Source organism: Kogia breviceps, chromosome 2, assembly GCF_026419965.1.
Source record: "Kogia breviceps isolate mKogBre1 chromosome 2, mKogBre1 haplotype 1, whole genome shotgun sequence".
NCBI lineage: Eukaryota > Metazoa > Chordata > Mammalia > Artiodactyla > Physeteridae > Kogia > Kogia breviceps.
The window spans coordinates 115,400,878-115,418,568 of NC_081311.1; the positions used below are offsets into that span (position 1 = coordinate 115,400,878).

At 38.8% G+C, this 17,691-nt stretch overlaps 1 protein-coding gene across 12 annotated transcripts in view; it reads right to left on the reverse strand.

Annotated features, from left to right (window-relative positions):
• Positions 1-2,612: 2,612 nt before the first annotated feature.
• Positions 2,613-17,691, reverse strand: part of GTDC1 (glycosyltransferase like domain containing 1) — a 425,639-nt gene continuing 410,560 nt past the window's right edge. For 11 of the 12 annotated variants that reach the window (XM_067025953.1, XM_067025952.1, XM_067025961.1 and 8 more), the window contains 2 exons: positions 6,889-6,977; positions 2,613-5,653 (listed from right to left, as the gene is read on the reverse strand). In XM_067025953.1, coding sequence (XP_066882054.1) covers positions 5,398-5,653; positions 6,889-6,977 — 345 coding nt within the window. In that variant the 3' untranslated portion in view covers positions 2,613-5,397. The remainder of the gene's footprint in view (positions 5,654-6,888; positions 6,978-17,691) is intronic. The other variant, XM_067025966.1, reaches the window with a different exon arrangement.

The following is a 17,691-nucleotide window of genomic DNA, read 5'->3' on the forward strand; positions in this document are numbered from 1 at the left end:
TCTTCAAACAGCAAGGGAGCAGGGCTGCTGTTTGATGCTGATGACATTGAAAATTTAGGAGAACGGAAATCCCATCATTTTTCATTTGTATGCAAATTTGTCTGTTCCAGAAATTAACCCCTGGACCCCACGTCAGTTTTCATCTCCAGGAATTTTCTCTGCCGGCACCACACGGTTTAGGCTTGTCACTATCCTGAGGTCACCAGTCTTCCCCAGTTTAAAAACAACCACCACCCCCAAAGTCAGAATGGCGCTTTGTATACCCTCATTATTGGAGGATAAAGACCAGTAGCAGGAGAGGGCTGCTGTAAAATGCACATCTCGCATGGCGGGCCCTGCTGCCAACAGCATTGAAATGCAAGCTGCTGACAACTTTGGCCAAATAGCTCTCATTGACCACTGCTCCCCGCCTTAGGTGAACCCGGAACAATAGACCAATCCTATTACCCTCCTTTTGAGCCAGATCTTCAACTGTTAAAAAGTTCCTTTGTTAATTCCCACCTTAGACAAATGTCACCATCTACATGTGAAGGAGAGAGAGGTGATTGAGGTTTTTAATTGATGTGGATTTAATTATGCTAATTTAGACAGCTGTAAAGCATTTCAGTATAGCTGCATAATAGGGCAAGCAAATACAGGTGCCCTTCACTGTAGGGGCTTAATTTTTAACCTAGGTAGCTTTAAAAGAGAAAGGGAGTTCAAAAGCGTGGGCAATTTACGATTTATAGAGGGAGGTCCACCCACGCTCTGAAATGTTTAGAAGGCACCTAAGAGAGGGTCGACTGAAACCCTCATTCTGCATTGAAAACTCCACACTTGCCTCTAACTAGAAAAGACAATTTTAAATGATGTGTATATCAAGAGTTGATTTGAGATAACACTAAGCTAGAAGTTGGGGATTAAAAATGACCTTTATTTTCATCTCTGAAAAAAAATCACACAATGGAAATGGTGATAAAAATTAGCAAGAATTAAAAAAAATTTTTTTTAAAGAAAGGGCTTTTGATTTTTTTGAACTTTCATGACAAGGTGAGTTGACCTCATCGTGTATCTGACGTGACTTTCATTCCATCACCAGCGACATGGAGACATGATACTAGGCGTCATCAGTGGGAAAATAGTATTCTTTTAAATTGCTGTATAATTCTGTTTTGGTTTCTTGGGGTTTTTACTTGCGGTGAATAATGCAGTAAACCCTATTTAAGCTGTATTGAGTCTTAAACAAGTATGACATGGGATCCTATTCCATGGATTCGATGCTCAAGAAACACCACATGGTTAATTCACTGCTCCAAAGGTGGCCTGGTTTTAAAGGGCAATGTTGGACAGGCCTGTGTATAATAGTATGAATGAAAGGAGGAAGAATCAAAGACATTTTATAGCACTTTTTTTGTGGCTTGCTGAGGTAGGGAGGTCTGAAAATGCTCCAGCACTTCTGTGACCGGTCACCTCTGGGTGACAATTCCCTCAAGGCCGGAGCTGCCCCCCCCCACCCCCCCCAGACACTGAGCCTCTCCTCCTAGGAGGCCTATTGCATTTCTAGAGGACAAAGAGCTTATCAATGAATCATCTTCCTTTCTCCCGGGCCATTTCCTTCTCAACCTTGTCAGGCTTCTCCTCTGCACATTTTCCTTTGTCCTACACTAATCAGACATGTAATTAGCTGGCAAAGAAAAGAAGAAAGAAGCAGGGGCATCTGTCCTCTGTTCCACACAGTGGGTGGAGAGTGACCTTTCCAATCCTGCCCCAGTTTTTGGTGAAAACACACAGATTTGTACATGAATTCTGACTCAGGTTTTTACTAACTCTTCAGATCTTGGATGAGCTATTTAATTTCTCTGACTCCTTTGATTTATCAAATGAGATAATCATTCATGGTTCATACATTTGTTGACTCTACATATGAGCTGTGGATGAAATGTGCCTACTGTTCTTCCAGCACACAATAGGCACAAATGGTACTTGTTCTGTTTCTCTCGTCATCACCCACAATGCTTCATGCTTTCTCCAACCCAGCATCCCACCCCTCACTCCTTTTCTCTTTTCTTCGACCCATAGCTTCTTTACTCATGTTCCTTGGGATACCATCATATTATTTTCTCCACTCTTGAAAATTTACTCCCTTTAATTTTGTTTTTATTTCCTTCCCTTCTGCCAATTTATTACTTACTATTTTTTCCTTTTGTTATTTCTCAGAGATTCTCTTACCATCTTCCTCTCACCTCTCCCCACTTTTTGTGTTATAATAGAGGTGGAGAAGGGAGGAAGTTGTTAAAAATTAAAATGAGGATCTCAAAGGAGTGGAGGAAAAAAATAAATTAACATTCAAGAACTCTAGTGATACAATTCTGATACTATTTTGCCTAAAGCAAGTCAAAATGGTGTCTGTCTAATGTAAATCTGTACAACTTATTTCTTTCTGTCTCTATGCTATAGGCATAATCTAAAATATGGAAACCAGTCATCCAAAAACAATATGGAAAAGTTGCAACTCAAATTAGTTGAGGATGTTTGTTCTTAAAATGGCATAGGCATGGCAAGAATGGTAATAATGGTAGCACTCTTTTGATTAATACTGTTTTAATAAAATTAATAATAGCAATAATGGGATTCTTATTTCTCGCAACATGGAAACTTTTTTTTTTTAGATGAATGGTCTTACATTCAATCAATCAACATTACAAAGTGTTCACGCTACGTACAACTTCATAACATCCAGGTCTGCGGGCACCTGTAAAACAGGGGGACCTTCAATCTCTATCCTTCTACAGGTGGGCAACCCGAGGGTCTGTCCACAGCGCTCGCTTGCCCAGCCTCCTGCCATGTCCCAGGCTGGGGACCGCTGACTGGCAGGCTTCTGAGTCCTGAGCACAGACCTGGGCCCTTCTCAGGCCTTCCCGTGAACCACCCCTGAGGCTGCTGGGGCAGGGGGTGCTTGCCGAGGCGTGGTCATGTGTGGGCCAGCACCACGGGAGACAGCTGGTCCAGGGGCTCAGAGACCAGGCTCGGGCGAGTAGGCCCCATTCCCTGAGACTGGAAGGATATAGAGCTGAGGTGACAGAATGAGAAGCAGCCCAGGGCATGCAGGACATGACACTAGTTGCTGGGAGGGACAGAACGGGGACAGAGGCTGAAGACCATCAGGCAGCTGAGGAAGCCAGGGACACAGGTACAGTGGGGCACACGGAGGAAGCTGTACCCACACACATCGTCTCCTGCAGGCAGGTCCGGTGTCGGGGATCTCATCCTCTGCCCGTCCTTCCCCTCCTGGACCTGGGTGTGGCAGAGCAGAACACACAGGGCTGGTACACAAAGGTGAACACAAGCACAAACATCCCTGTGGCAGGCTTGGGGCTCAGGGTTCAGGAGGAGATGGGAGCTGCAGGACCTCGTCACTCATGACTGACCTCACAGCAACTGTGGGAGATACTGGTTTAGGTAAGCAACAAGGACATTTGTTTCTGCTTTTTACAGAGGAAGGAAAAAAAGTCAGCAAATATTAACTCCCCAAAATGTGCCTTATGCAAGAGTAGAGTGTGCATTTGTGTTATTTGAAAATCTCAAGAATCTAATGTACAAAAAAGGGAAATGAACCTGACAAAAGGAAACCCCAAACCTGTGTTTAGGGACTGCTGACACTGCCTGGGGTGCCCAAGAATCCTACAGCTGAAGAAAAGCTCACAATACAGGAGCGACGAGCCACACAAGAAAACAATTTTCCGTAAGAGAGAGTCAGGAGACACAACAAACATAAAGATTAGTACCCTTAATACCTTAATCTAATAATCTGAAAGACAATACAAAATAAAGATACTTAAAATGATAAAAAAAGATTTTAAAAAAGGAATAACTATAAAAAGAACAGAACATAATGGAAAAAGGAAAGGCAAATTTGAAAAATAAACAAATCAAGCATGCAGAAATGAGAAATTTGTTCATTAAAATGAAAATCCTCAATGGATGAGCTAATCAGTAGCTAAAGAGCTCATGCCTGGACTCTTAAAACATAGCTAAGAAAATTATCGCCAATTAATACAGAGAAAAGGAGACCCAATGCGATTTTTTTTAATGCTAGAAGACATGAAGGAAAGAATGAGATGGTCAAACATATATCTAAAAGGAGTTACAGAGGAATGAAATAAATGAAAATAAATCTATACCTGGACACATCATAGTTAAAATAAATAATAATAAAGTTAAAAAGACATGCATATTAAAGGCAACTAGAAAGAAAACTCAGATTACCTAAAGAACAACAATTAGGCTAAAGCAGAGATTTCATCAACAAAAATAGAGTCAGCAGGAAATGAAATAATATCTTCAAAGTGCTATGGGAAAAAAACAACTGTCGACTTAGAATTTTATACCTACATCAATTATAATTAAAGATTAAGGATGCGATCAAAAGAGTAAGGATTAAAAAAAAAATAAAAGCTGATAGAGTTTACTATCCTCAGATTTCTTACTGAAAGAACCACCAAAGGATGTATGTCTGTAAAAAGAACACTGACTTAGAATAAAGGAGACGGGGGCTTCCCTGGTGGCGCAGTGGTTGAGAATCTGCCTGCAATGCAGGAGACACGGGTTCGAGCCCTGGTCTAGGAAGATTCCCACATGCCGTGGAGCAACTAAGCCCGTGCGCCACAGCTACTAAGCCTGCGCGTCTGGAGCCTGTGCTCCGCAACAAGAGAGACCACGATAGTGAGAGGCCCACGCACCACAATGAAGAGTGGCCCCCGCTTGCCACAACTAGAGAAAGCCCTCGCACAGAAACGAAGACCCAACACGGCCATAAATAAATAAATTTTTTTAAAAAAAGAATAAAGGAGAGGTACAAAAGGTGGTGCTCAAAGAAACTGGTAAATACGTAAGTCTAAGTAAATATTGAGGTAAAATACAGTGACTTAATTTAGGGGATAAAAACAAAGGGTAAGTAAAATAATATATTGATGGTAGAAGAGTGTAGTGTTTGGAAATTAAAACAGATAGGTCAAGTGTGCTTGTTAAAAACTTGTGAGCACCACTGAAGAAGTAGAATATATAACTCCCATTTAATAATAACAACAACAAAAAAGAAAAAGCAATTAATCTAAATAAGAATAGGAAAAAAATGACAAAATGAAACCAGGTAAATAGAAATCATAAACACAATTAAAGTAATTCTCTCTCTTTATGTATATATATACATTCTGTTGGTTCAGTTTCTCTGGAGAACCCTGACAGAGCAGGATTGAAGGCTCATAAAGATAGTGGCCTCTGGTAAGACAATGCATTGCGTTCAATATAATGAGAGACAATAAGAATTGAAACTAACTAGTTGATCTGAGAAATGAGTGGCAAGACTAAGAATACCTTAATAAATAAATATGAGATGGCTTAGAGTTGGCACATGAAATATCAGTCAATCATAAGAAAAACTCCCTTATATCTAAAGCTAGCATTTCCAGTGAAATAAATTAAGTAGAGGGCTTCTCTGGTGGCGCAGTGGTTGAGAATCCGCCTGCTGATGCAGGGGATGCGGGTTCGTGCCCCAGTCCGGGAAGATCCCACATGCCCCAGAGCGGCTGGGCCCGTGAGCCATGCCCGCTGAGCCTGCGCGTCCGGAGCCTGTGCTCCGCGACCGGAGAGGCCACAGCGGCGAGAGGCCCGCGTACCGCAAAAAAAAAAAAAAAAAAAAAAACCAACATAAACAAGTAGAATGGCTTAGTATAATTTTAGCTAGAGAAAGGGATGAGAAACTTATTTTTATTCAGCATCTACTAGATGTCAGGCAATTTATGTACATAAAATGATCACTTAATTATCAATGAATTTCACAGTATTTAATTATCACAATATAATTCATCACATCTAATTATCACAGTATCCTGCCAAGTCAGACCCTGAGCTTTAAGGAAACCAAGTCACGTGTTGACGGTTACTTTGAAAGCAACTAATTGTTGGGGCTGGTAAGTCTGAAATCTTCAGGGCAGGTGGCAGGCTGGAGACCCAGGAAGAATTAACGCTGAATCTTGAGTCGGAAGGCAGTCTGGAGGTAAAATTCCTTCTTTCTAGGGAGACCTCAGTATTTTCTCTTAAGGCTTTCAGCTGATTGGATGAGGCCCAACCACATTATGGAGATTAATCTGCTTTACTCAAAGTCTACTAATTTAAATATTCATCACATCTAAAAAATATCTTCACAGGAACATCTAACCTGATGTTTGACCAACTCTTGGTTCCCCAGCCTAGCCAAGCTGACATATACAATTAACCATCACACCAGGCCATGGCAATTAAATGATATCAGCCCTGTACCTTAAGGCTCCTGTCTCCTGTCAGGGCCAGGGTCCCAGAGGTGGCTTGGAGACAGAGCTCCTCACCACGGGCATGACCACATGCCAGCTGATGTGCAAGCCAGTCCCAGAGGCGTGTGAATGTGAGGCATCAGGGAAGGCCAGTGAGGAGAGAGGTTCAGAGGCCTCCATCCAGGCATCCATTCAGGAAGAAGGCAGTGAGCTGAGACCACAGAGCGAAGGAAGCTGTGATCGGTCAGAAGTCTAAGGGAGAAATGAGGCTGGGGTGAGACTGTGTGTATGAGAAGCAGCGAGAGAGGTACACTCAGGGCCAGAGAATGTCACGAGGATGGCAACAGTCCACAGTAAAAACACTGGCTATTAAAGAGACAAAAGATAACTGGATTCTAGAGGTACACTCATGATATTTCGGTTCTCAGCTGAGTCCTAAATGTGCAGTTGTGGTTATCCTTGAACAATTCTCCAAACTCCGAGATTTATGACTGTAAGATTACCATTCCATGTTGTCATGTGTTGTCTTAGTCTGTTTGGAAGGCTATAACATCATATCATAGACAGGGTAACTTATAAACAATAGAAATTTATTTCTCACCGTTCCGGAGGCTGGATGTCCAAGATCAGGGTGCCATCGTGGGCAGGTTCAGGTGAAGGCTTGTTTCCCGGTTCCAGCTGAGTGCTCACCTGCGCAAGGGGATAGGGAGTGCTCTGGGGTCTCTCTCATGTGGACACTGATTCCATTCATGAGTGCTCCTCTTTTATAACCAAAGGCCCTCCCTCCTTACACCATTACTTGGGGCATTAGGATTTCAACATATGCTTTGGCGAGGGGGTGAGGAGGGGATGGGGGATGGGGGGAGAGCATAAAGCAAACATTCAGATCATAGCATATGTCTTTATATGGGGCAAATGAGCCAGATTTTCTGGCTGCAAAGCTTGGCTTGCCCCCCCACCCCCACCTACTAATCTGGGGCAACTATTTTGACAATTTAAGCCCCAGTTTTCATATCTGTAAAATGAAAATAATATCACCTACATTAAGGTTGCAGTGAGGATTAAATAAGATAATCAATACATCTAAAGCAATTAACATTTTGCTTGGCCAATAATAAGTGTTTAATGAATGTTAGCTGTTATCAGTTCTATCCATCTCCTCCATCAGAACCATGCTGAAAAGTTAACCTCTGGCCCCTCACTACAAATGCCTCTTGTTTTTGCATGTGTTTACGATGGGTTTTTAAGTTATGCATATGTGAGTATATTTCTATTTCATTTCTGTTTGTGGAGCACCCATTAAATTTAAGAACATATAATGCCTTTCAAACTTCCCATAATGTCTCACAATTCCTAGTGACTTTTATGAAATTTAACAAGTGTTTATTGAGAATATACTATGTTCAGGGTCCCACACCAGGTGCTATTCACTACAGTGGACGAAACGAATGTGTTTATCATTAAGAAAGCTTTTCATAAAGTTTTTATATAAAGTCTCAGCACCGAAGTGAGAATGTAATAATATGAACCTGGAGGCCATACAACTGGGTGTCTATCCGGGAGGGACACAGACTGCAAAGACAAGCTCAAGGTTCAGCGAGTCATATTCAGTTTTCAACGTTTACGAAATGCCTGCTCTGTGCAAGCAGGACAATCCTTAGCTTCAAAGGTGTTAGAAGATGACTTACCTTAAAGATGTGTGCTTTGTTTATTTGCTTTTGTTTTGGGAGGTGATCTATGATTGTAAATTTTTATTAAATCCTAGCAGCATTCTTGACACTAAACAAACACAGTGAGTTGCTAATCACAGCACGGGTCATTTATTTTCTGTTCTGGGTCACTTCTTTTCTCTATTGAAGGAAAAGAACATGACAGCTCTCTGTTAATAATGCCAAACTCAAAAATCCATTTTCTTTTTAAAATCTGAGTATCATGTTCCTTTAACCACACCTCCTTTTTAAACCTGGTATTCACTTCTGTCCATATTTTTCAAGATACTACTTAGTAAATAAGACATGCTACTAGAAGGAATCGAGAGGTAAAAGGAAGCCTGATCCACCATCACTAGTTTCTACGAGCAGGAGGTAGATTATGCTTTCAGAGTTGCTATGTACATTCTCCCTTGGCTCTCCTTCCCCACAGAACCCAAAGAGCAAAACAATACATCTCCCCATGAATATATTATCAGCACTAACTTGACAGTCTCACTGTTGACAACATTGGTTGTACTTCACTTCACTTTCCTCCTGTGGTCGAAAACCAGATCCAGCCCCCTGGGCCCTTCCTGGGGCTGTACAGCAGCTGAAGGGCCAACTGCCAATGGGTCTGGAACAGGCTTTCCAGCCTCGGCACCTGACTTCCTGGCTGCCTCCATTTCAGGTCTCATTGGTTGATGCGGCAGCTGTGATTGTGACAATAAGCTTGGTGTTGGGTCAAGTTTTTGTTTGGCTGACTTATTCCCACAGATGCCATTTTCCTTGACTCACCCTTGACTACTGAGAATGTTCTTTATTACCTTTTAAAATCATGTGATATCCATAAGCAAAAATTGGGATTAACATTTTTGAAAGCATTACCCATGACTGATTTTTTTTTTTCAATGCTGAAATGCAAGACGTAAAGCTAGAGCCAGCCCAATCCTGAGTTTAGCACAGTGGTGTATCAAGTATCATTTGTAACTTCAGAATAAAATGCACAGGTTTTTTTTCCTGATCTTAGGAACCTGGATGCAATGTCCACCCATGGAAGCAGTTTACAAATGCAAAAGTAGGAAGCGTTTTTATGTATTAGAAACATTGTGACAATCCTCCTTTAAAAAATAAATAATTGTGTTCTAATATAAAGAATGTGAAATAAAAGTATGTATAACTCTATTGATAAAACAGGACTTTTATTCAATAGTTATAAGACAAGTCACTGCAAAACTTGCTTACACAAGGAAAAAAGTCTCGGTGGTGTAAATTTCTTTACCATAGAACACCATCCTCCCCCAAAACAGACTGCAATAATTAATGTCTGTAGTATGAAAATTCTATGTGATATAATTTATTTATGCTTTGTTTTAAAAAGGCCAAATTGAATGCCAGCACTTGAGATCTTGAAATAACGCTACATATGTTGATACAAGAATTTATTAATTTTATTGATTCTCCTACTTATATGTTGATATTTTAAAGAACTGTATTGTTTTTATTATATAAATTTATAAGATATCTAAATATTAAAGAAATATATAAAGTAGAAAATAAAAGTCTAACCAGCCTGGTGAATATAAACAGCCTGGTGAATAGTCCTTCAAACTTCTCTCTCCATAATCTAATGTATACAGACATAATTTTTACCAAACTATATCTAATATTTCTTAGACATTTTTTCATTTCATGATCTCTAAAACTATCTCATTGTTTGAATACACACATATTAGTGGGTTATATGAGTATTACATAAAATATACAAATATTAGTGGGTTAAGTTCATGGCTTTGCAGCCGAATGTCTTGGTTGAGTTTGAATCCTACCTTCACTATTAGTAATTCTCTGACTTTGACAAGTTGCTTATTTTCTCTGTAATCCACTTTCTAAACTTGTAAGGTGTGATATTAACGATACCTCCCTGAAATGGTTGTCACACAGGATGAGGAGTTACTGCTTGGCACTGGTAGGCATGCAACCACGACAGTGCTGCGACCATGGATGTGTGATATCTTATTAGCAACCTCATGTTGGTGGACATTTAGAGTGATTACAATTTTTATTCTCATACATCACACACTAGTGGACTTCTAAGTACAATGTTGTGAGTATTTCTACAGGCTGTATTTTGGAAGTAGTTTTCTAATCAAAGGTGATACACATCTTTGAAATGATAGATATTGCAGAGTAATCATCCCCCAAATTCTAACTACTCACACTGTGAATAAAAGTGAATGAGAATAAATTTGGAATCATGAGAAATATTTTATTAAGTCTTATCTATGGAAAAAAAATGCATAGTTTTTTTTTTTTTTACAAAGAAGCAGGGGATTACTGTAACACAACATAAGTAACACTTATATTATCCATAAAAATCAGAAATCTTTTTTTTCCATAATTCCCATGATTCTCACAGTTCTGCAAGTCTTTGAGCCCCTCTTTGTCCTGAGAAAGAATTCATAGCGTCTTGTCTTCCTATAATCAGTTATTATTAACTGCAGAACATAATAGTCCATCAGGCAGCTACTCATAAATATCTACCAATCAGATGTGTAACAAATGCTTATGAAAATTAATAAGTCGAGAAATGGAACAATTATGTCATATTCTACATGTGTGGTAACAGTGTTTCTGAAACCCAGACTGAACATAGCCTGACCACTCTACCACATATTCAGAACTGAGATGGTTCCAGGCTACTTTTCTGTAGTTACACCAGAGCACAAAGAGGACAAAAAACATACTGATAGCAAATGCCTCTAGTGTCTGGTAATAGATGGTACATGTGTGGTGTGTGAGAGTATGCCCGCAAGCAGTGAGCACTGAATGGCAAATATTTTACAGCTTCTGGAAATACTTATACATTTCTTTCTAGTTCTTTGGCATATAGTTAATTTGAGGCTTTGTCAGGGATCATAACATCTGATGCAATGACAGTAATATCCATCTCTATCAAGACAAGAGTCCAAAAATTTTCTTTGAATAATAAAGAGGTTTGACACCACATTAATAGAAGGGTAAAGATAAATATTTACACAGGAGAAGTGGTCCATAGGCAAATCTGTTCTCACATACAGCTGCAAATACTGTGTTCTTTACAAAGTTGTTTTTGCCTTCTGTGTTCTGTGTTGTTTACATGCCCTAAAACCTCTGCACAATGGAGTTTTAAGATAAAAGACATAAAAATATTTAAATATTATCATTGAGAATTTTATTTCACCCTTTCTAAAAACAGGTTAATATGTGGCATTGATATTTTTCAACCTCAAATGAAATTTTTTTTCAAAAGTGGGAATTTGGAGCCAAATAAAAAATTAATGCATTTATATTTTAAAAAGAGTTATCCAAGAACAATATTTGAGTTGTATCGTTTTATATTTAACCTGTTTTAAACATAATTTTCTAACTTATCTTCATTTTATTTTATTTTTTACCTTATCTTAATTCTAAACTACAATTTTTCTATAAGAATAGAAGCCTAATTCTTTGGAAATAGTGTTCAGTTGGCATAATTGGTATTATAGAGTTTTAAAGTATATTATAGAATATTCTGGCACTAGACACTAAATTGAAATTTTAAAGAAAATGTTGGAAATAGCTGTAAGGGGGAAAAAAGTAGCCTTTTAAATCTAATTTGTTATGCACCGCAGTAGGGTAATGGATGCAATGAAAGTTCCTTTATTGAGTTCCCATGTCCAAAAGGTATTTAGGTAGCAAAGGATGTTAAGCAGACCCCCTGCAATCTGCCTTTAACTGAAGATAGCAGGAAATAAGGTATATAGGTCTATGTCCTCTTGGTTTTTATTTCCTCGGGAGTACATCTCATGCAAAGGACACCTTAGGCTGCTTAGCCGATCACAAAGGGTGCACTAGACCCCCTCTCCAGCTGCCTGAATAGCGTGATCTGAAGGGTGGCTGAAACCATACTGGGAGTTCAGTCCTTCAGGTGGGTCTTTTCAAATTCCAATAGTGAGAAGTTCCTGGAGAATTGGTAAGGATTTCACTAGTCCCCAGCAGGTTTGAGATCAAAAGCTTTGGTTAAATAGAAGCCTGTTGGGAAATCTTAAAAACTCTTTGTGATGTAACTTTAAAAAGTTAATACAAAGAACCCTTAGACTGAAGCCGTAACAGCACGAACAAAGAGTATATCAAAACTGATTCCATTAAGGGAAAGCGGACATACAAATTCACTTAATTTAAAGAGCAATCCAGTTATAGATTTAGACCATATAAGTTCTATATAATAGAACTTAGACCATACCATCGAGCCCATTTAGAAGATGTGCTCATTTCTTGTTACATATGCCAGACTTCATTCTTGGTCATTCAGATATGCTTTTTAAACAACTTATATATTCATTTGCTGAAAGGAGAAAGAGTGGTGTGCATTTAAACTCATTCCTCAAGAAGATACTTTTAAAACAAATTAAAATTAAACTTGATGGGGACCCATCAGTCAGTTGGTTACCTCTTTTTCTTGGTGTCAAACTGCTAATTGGCCATCCTCCTTAAAATAATAAACCTTCAATTGATATTGATTAGTAGATCATTAATGAATGCATTAATTCTAATGTAATTTTTATAATTAATACCAATCCATTTTTTGGCAAGTCACACACTTTTACTAACTGAACTCATCAGTTAATATTTTAGGGACTTCCCTGGTGGTGCAGTGGTTAAGACTCCAAGCTCCCATTGCGGGGGGCGCAGGTTCAATCCCTGGTCGGGGAACTAGATCCCACATGCATGCCACAACTAAGAGTTCACCTGCTGCAACTAAGACCCGGCACAACCAAATAAATTAAAAAGAAAAAAAAATTTTAACGGAAATATTTTGCTTGGTTAACACCACCCTAAAAAAAACCTTTATTTGATTTTAATGTATGAACTTTGCAATTTGTTTGGAATCTTTCAAAACATATTCATGTACTTGATGTCACTCACATTTTCACATCAGGCATGTGAGATGGGTAGGTTAAGCATTGTTTTCCTTTTGCCTTTTAATAAATGGGGATACTGAAGCACACTTGGAAGATAGATAGCATGCTCTCCACTGCACAGTCATTTAGAGAAGGCTTGGACCAGGCCCTATAGCTCCCAATTTCAAGCCTACACACTTTTCAACTGAGCTATGTCTCTCAGACTTCAGAATGTAATTACAGCTTATGTTAAAAAATAAAGTGAGGCATATTAAAATTTTTAAGATTCTACTTGAGCGAAAACTGATTCGAATTAAGTAGCATTCAATTTAGCAGATAGAAAGGACCTCTGAGGAGCTGTACAAAATGAAACTTTTGTAGACAAAAGGGAGCAGGAATAAAGAAGTTATACTAGGCCCAAAAGTGGGTTGGTTATTGCAAGGTTACTTTCCTTTAGGGGATGGCAGGGAGCTACCAGGCAGATTATGTAACTAATAATCTGGAGACTACTCGTTATTATTAACTAATGTGGAGATTCCTGATTGACTGGCTTAAGATTCCATTTCTGGGAGAGCCAAAACTGTGATTAAGTCTCAGTGTGGTGATGTGGGGCTTAGCATAAGTGATCCCTTTTGGGGCCTGTTGTCTTGTTTTTAACACCTAAGTCGCACACGGCGGGATTCATCCCAAAGAACTCTTTTTCAAGTCTGGTCACTATTGACCATGAATATCCTAAAATTCTCATAGAGATACATGGAGAAACTGATCCTTCTACCATATTCAGTTTTTTTCTTCTCTTCTTCACTCATGTATTCTTTTTCTTCTCTTCCTCGTCTATTCTTCTACCTGTGTGTCATCTGATTAATGATAGGAAAATAAAGAAAGGAAAGTGGCAGATTAAGTCAATCTCTGTGGGTAAAGTATAAAAATCTTTGGGGCAAGTACTCCTTGAATGAAACACCCCAATGAGTTTTCCCCCCAGCTACCTGAAGTCCCTTAAAAAAATATGAACAAAGATCTCAACTGAACTGACGAGCTCTACTGAAAGCAAACAGACAATACGTTTTTGAGGGTTCTGCATCCTTACATGGTCTCCACTGAAACAGCTGAGCCAGAAGCCCACCCTTCCCAGGTGTGCCGTCAGATTTTGGTCTGCTTTAAGCTGTTTAACGAGCTCCTATTCGTGTCTGTCCTGATGGAATGTTCACTCAGGTAGGCTCTCTACCGAACAATTCGCCCTTTGTGATAAGTAAAAAACTTCAAATCGGTAATGAAAGGAGGGCATGGTTACTAAATCTCTGATTCCCAAATATGCTTATGTGAGTGTATTTACATATATATTCTATATGGATTACATATGTGTTCAAACAAATATAATTAATCTCTGAGGTGTTATTAGAATATAAACATTCTGCTCGAACACTGGTTCCGTGCTCAGGGGGAACTATGTGAACTAGCTTATCTTGATACTCTGGATACTTTCAAAGACACCCTGAGACCTTGCTATGCTTGAAGTTATTGCTTACTTGCGGAGTGCTTTAAATTTTTATATCCATTCCAACGTGCCACTGCATATTCTTGTATTGGAACTCTAGTCTGGAATTCCAAAAAATTCAAAGCCCACTACTCTAGCAAATGAATAACTTGAACATAAAGGTATTCTTTGAATACTTGGCACACCATCATCAAGATTCTGGACACTAAAGAGATTATTTTAAAAGTGTATGTTATAGAATCAGTCTCAAGACATTTATACTTTTGTAGTGGAAGAAATACCCGCAGAGATGACGCACAAATTCACGAATCGTTCCATAATTTTTAATTGATCACTCCCTCCTCCACCCCACCTTATCTTACATATGCTCTAACGGAGCATTTACACACTTTATTTCATGTGAAATTTCCCGTGTCTTTTTCATTAGAGTCAGAGACTCTTTTTTATTGTTAATTCAGTGACTATCACAGGACACATGATAGGTGCTTAATAAATGTTAGCGGAGCTAATGAATGAAAACTAGATGAGCACCGGGAGGACAAGAAGAAACAGATGATTATGGGTTGATTTTTTTTCAGTGCCCAAAACAGAAAAAGCCAAAATTAATGTCTAGAATTTTTTCAAAGTGAAAATAGCTATCTTTGCTGACTGATAAATAATACATGCTCACTGGAAAATATTCAAATGTCTCACTATAATTCCTCTATTAGAGAAAACCAGTTGTTATGATTTGGTGTACGTATATATCTCTCAGTGTTAATCCATGCACATACAAGGTTCACTTAAAAAAAAAAAATGGAACCATAGTATATATACCCTTTTGTTCACTGACTAGCTTTAAAAATTTAACAGTATATTTCTGATGCCTTCCCATGACACAAGTGTTCCCCTTTAACTGGCTATGGTAGCCTCTATTTTGTATATTTCATTGTGTGTTTAATTCTATTGACAGATATTTAGGTTGCAGTCAATTTTTATTCTTATAAACAGTGCTTCAATAAACATCTTTTAACATCTTTGCAAGTTTCTTGGCATAAATTCTTAGATGTGAAATGGACTTAAAATGTTAAAGCATGTTGTTAAATTATTCTAGAAAAAAAGGTCATGCCAATATATACTCCCACCAACTGTGTATAAGCCATTTTCTCTATTGCCTTGCCTGGATGTAATTCATTTAGATATCCTTGTTAACCTAATAAGGAAAGAAACCTCATTGGTCCTTGTTGTTATTGTTTTTCCATTGTTGTTTTAAATCCTAGACTACTTAGGGACCTTTTAAATAAATCAATTCTTGATAAGTCACACATGTTCCATCCATGAAACATGTTCAGTACCAAATTAACTCCCCTCTCCTACTCAACTGCGTTGTCTTCTCTTTGTACCAGCACTAGGTATGAATCAAAGAAACAAGAAGATCTTAATATTAGGTTGAACATACCTAGGAGAGATCTAATATGTATGTATAAATCAATGAAATCTCAAAATAAAATGTGTTTGATTATTGACTAAATAGTTTCATCATGGTTCCCCTCTATTAATGTGGATAATTGAGCAAATGATAACATAATTTGCAAATTATATAACCCTGTTGCAGGAACAAGTCTTCAGATCATGTCAGCTACTGGTAATAAGACCACCTACCTCTAAGTTTTTTGAAGTCTCTAACGGGATTGTTAGCAATTCTACCACGAAGTCTAGAACTCAAGAAGCTGCTGACATGATGTGGTGGTGTGAAAAAATCTGTGAAACCAGAGAGATGTGTCTAAGAATACAGCACTCACGACATGAATAAAAACCATTTTATATTTCTCTATTCCCAGTAAGTGTATGTGCCAAACCTTGCCTTGGAAAAAGAAATAGCACCTTTATACTTCAAAGCTCACAATCCTATCCCAAAGAGTAAACACTGGTCAATATTTCTTGCTCATGAATAATGGTAAGGTATTTGCAGGAAGGTCTTAGAGACTTCATGTGTTTCTTTGCGGACTGGGTCAGCTCTTCCGCATAGCTTGCCAGTGAGTATGAAGTCTATGTTTTGAAGGCATCAGTGTGAAGAATTGTAGCCCCACTGCACTATTTTACTACTCATCACAAAACTTAGCTGCAGTGAGCTACCGAGTATGTTCACTAAGACACGGTAGTTGTGTTGTCTATTGCTATACAACAAACAAACCCAAAATTTAGTGACTTAAAACCACACACATTTACTATCTCACAGTTTCTGTGGGTTTAGAACCTAGGCACAGCCTAGCAGGGTCCCCTGCTTCAGGGCCTCTCAGGAGGCTATTATCTAGAAGTCAGCTTGTATCACAGTCACATTAGCTGAGGCAGGATCTGCTGCTTCCAAGCTCACATTAGTAGTTGTGATTCAGTTCTTCCTAGTCTATTGGAATGAGTCTCAGTTTCTCGCTGGCCGTTGGCCAGAGGCTGCTCTTGTTTCCTGGCCACATGGGGCTCTCCAACATGGAAACTTGGTTCCTCAAAGCCAGCCAGAGAGAGACCCTGCTGGCAAGACAGAAGTCATGGTCTTTTATAACCTAATCATGAAAGAGACATCCAATAACTTTGTCCACTCTATTCATTAAAAGCAAGTCACTAGGTTCAAGGAGAGGTGACTGCACAAGTTAGTGAATACTAGGAGTCAGGGATCATTGGGGGCCACCTCAGGAGGCTGCTTACCACAGCAGGTGGTTCCTCAGTTGATAACAGGAATAGAGGAAAACTGGAAAGGGGAAGGCCAGGAGACATGGTGGGAGAGGAATTTCTCAGGAAAAGGCTCACAACACTCCAGTGATACATACACTGTCAACAAACACGGTTGAATCTGGGGGGTGTTACCCACCTTGGGAAAGTGTGTTAGGTCTCAGGTCAAATCAGTATGTACCATGTCAAACCAGTAACTTCTCAAATTATGTATTATTGGGGAAAATTGAAATAATAGTATAACTGGGTGACAATGGCAAATTAATGGATAACAGAGAAACACCAAGAGGGAAAATATTCCATACCTAAGGTTAAAAAAAAAGATTATAATTCTTCTTCCCTCAAAATGTATCTAACAATTAACATTGACAAAGTGAAATTAATGACATTCAAAGGACTCTTAATCTGTATTTATTCTATCTAAACATGTACATCTGCCATTTATTTGTCATTTGTTGAGCTTAAATTTTGAGTTTGTCTTGTCAAGACCATAGACCTCGTGATAATTTCATGTTTGCCTTTACTTTGCACCCACCGTTCACTTTGATAGGATAGTTGGCTCAAGGTAAGGGTATGTTGGGGACCATAAAACAAAA